Genomic DNA, 2085 nt, shown 5'->3' on the forward strand with positions numbered 1-2085 from the left:
GAGCGTTTTTGTGTATGTGTATGTCTGTGTGTGAGTGTGTGTGCGTATGTATGTCTGTGTGTACGTGTGCGTGCGTGTGTAAGCGTGTTTGTGTGTGTCTGTGTGTTTCTGAGTGTGTATTTGTGTGTGTACGTGTTATTTAAATCAATCGCTAGTAATACAACCAAGATCAACCATTCGGCCCTCTGTCTTTTCCTTCCTTATTTCCCCCATATCAATAATTATTGTCCACAAACCGACATTAAATTGAGGTAAAAGAGAGTTTTACAGCATTTCCAACTAGATAAGGACCTAATATGAGCCCGTGAGACACAAGCAAGTTGGTAGGCCTGACATTCACAACAGTTTACAAAACGGCACAGCGAGGCTAGAGAGTAACAAACAAAGAAAAGAAGGAAGAGACACGTGTGATAGATGTTTGATAGTAGGAAAGAAGGAGCCCACAGAGAATACCTAGTCAATGTTTCCCGCCCACAGAGAATACCTAGTCAATGTTTCCCGCCCACAGAGAATACCTAGTCAATGTTTCCCGCCCACAGAGAATACCTAGTCAATGTTTCCCTGGAGACCTTGAGATATTCCTCAGCAGCGCCTCAGCTGCTACCTCACTACGCCTGTGGGGACATTCCTTTTGAAGGACATTTCATTCCTAAAGGTACCTTTCTTATCCTGAACGCCTGGTACTTCCACCATAGAGAGGGCTTGTGGGAAGACCCCTGGGAGTTCAAACCAGAGAGGTTCCTGGACTCAGATGGTCAACTCCTCGACCCAGAACATCCCACACGACAGAACTTTTTACCTTTTGGGACTGGGAAAAGATCTTGTCCTGGTGAAAGTTTCTCGAGGATTCGTATCTTTTTCATCGTGGTCACTTTGCTTCAAAAGTATCGATTTCTGCCCCCAGTTGATGTACCGCTCCCGTCTGCCAACCCAAAGGGCAGGGAAACAAAGACAGTGATTTGTCCAGACGAGTTCAAGTGCCGAATGGAGCCCAGACTCACAGCCAAGGCCGAATCTTGTTCTACCTAGATGTAACCGTAGCTCAAGCATTTCGGAAATAATCATAGACTTGACAATGTGTTCTTTCTTTTCTTTCAAGGCGTTTTTTGTCCACTGTCGGATATAACTCTTGGACAACCACCTTCTCTCTATTTGTCAGCTTTTTCCGTGTCCAGGTTGCACCCTCTGTCCTCCTCATTCGGGTCTACCTCTAGATCTTTTTCCTGTTCTTTGTCTCCATTCGGTAAATTTTTTGTCCATCCATTGTCTTTCATTCTTCTGACGTGACCGGGACATTAATTCCAGTTTTGTTGTTGTGTAAATTTGGGTATACCTGTCACTCCTGTTTCCCCTCGAATATTTTGTGTGATGTATTTGGTCTTGTGTTCTTACACCCAGAATCTTCTGTTCTATTGCTCTTTGTGTTGTCATTAGTGTGTGCATGATGTTTCTGGTTATTGGCCAGGTTTGGCACCTACAGCTTTTTGCTGGGGCAAAGCACTGGATAAAGATCGAATTATGTCTTGTCGGTGATATCGGCAGATTTTGGTCTTTAAATATTTCTTTGTATTTTCCAACGTAACCCCAGGCCACGTATTGTTTTTTTCTGTTCACCGCCTATTTTGTTCTCTCCTCCATGTATGTTCTTTGCCCAAGATTTTCTTTTTTCCCTATAGCAATCGTTTGTCGCTGTTGTAGTTCGTAATGTATTTTGTTTTATCTTTGTGGACTTTAACGCCCACCTTTTGCTTTCGATATTTATGATATTTAAGTTAATGTCCATTTGTAGATCAAAGTGACAGATCGTTGGCGAATCTAACGGCTTCCGAGTGTTCTCCATCTATTAAAATTCCTTTACTGAAAGTTTCCTTTTTGAACATAATATCTTTGGTTGCTGTTGTGAATAGTCTGGGTGATATGGGGTCTCCTTGTCTCAATCCTTTTTGTATAGTTAATTTTTCTGACTCGTGATTGTCAAGATGAATTATAGCTGACTCTGGATGTTTATCAAGAATGGAATTATGTCTTGTTAATGTTCATGTTCTTGGATCTTCAAAAATTGCAAAGTGATCGATGGTGTCAAAG

General features: G+C 42.0%; 2 protein-coding genes across 2 annotated transcripts in view; one reads left to right on the forward strand and one right to left on the reverse strand.

Annotated features, from left to right (window-relative positions):
• The window catches only part of LOC101855607 (cytochrome P450 2D26-like), a 42689-nt gene that overhangs the window by 11902 nt on the left and 28702 nt on the right, over positions 1-2085 (reverse strand). The gene's annotated exons all lie outside the window — the stretch shown is intronic.
• Positions 523-1029, forward strand: LOC101855833 (farnesoate epoxidase-like). The gene has a single exon (XM_005111183.1). It carries the CDS (start codon positions 523-525, stop codon positions 1027-1029), a length of 507 nt encoding a protein of 168 aa, XP_005111240.1.

Source organism: Aplysia californica, unplaced genomic scaffold, assembly GCF_000002075.1.
Source record: "Aplysia californica isolate F4 #8 unplaced genomic scaffold, AplCal3.0 scaffold01020, whole genome shotgun sequence".
NCBI classification, from domain to species: domain Eukaryota; kingdom Metazoa; phylum Mollusca; class Gastropoda; order Aplysiida; family Aplysiidae; genus Aplysia; species Aplysia californica.

Excerpts from the sequence above, each read along its gene's own strand:
- LOC101855833 (XM_005111183.1), top strand. The coding sequence starts at position 523 with ATGTTTCCCGCCCACAGAGAATACCTAGTCAATGTTTCCCTGGAGACC.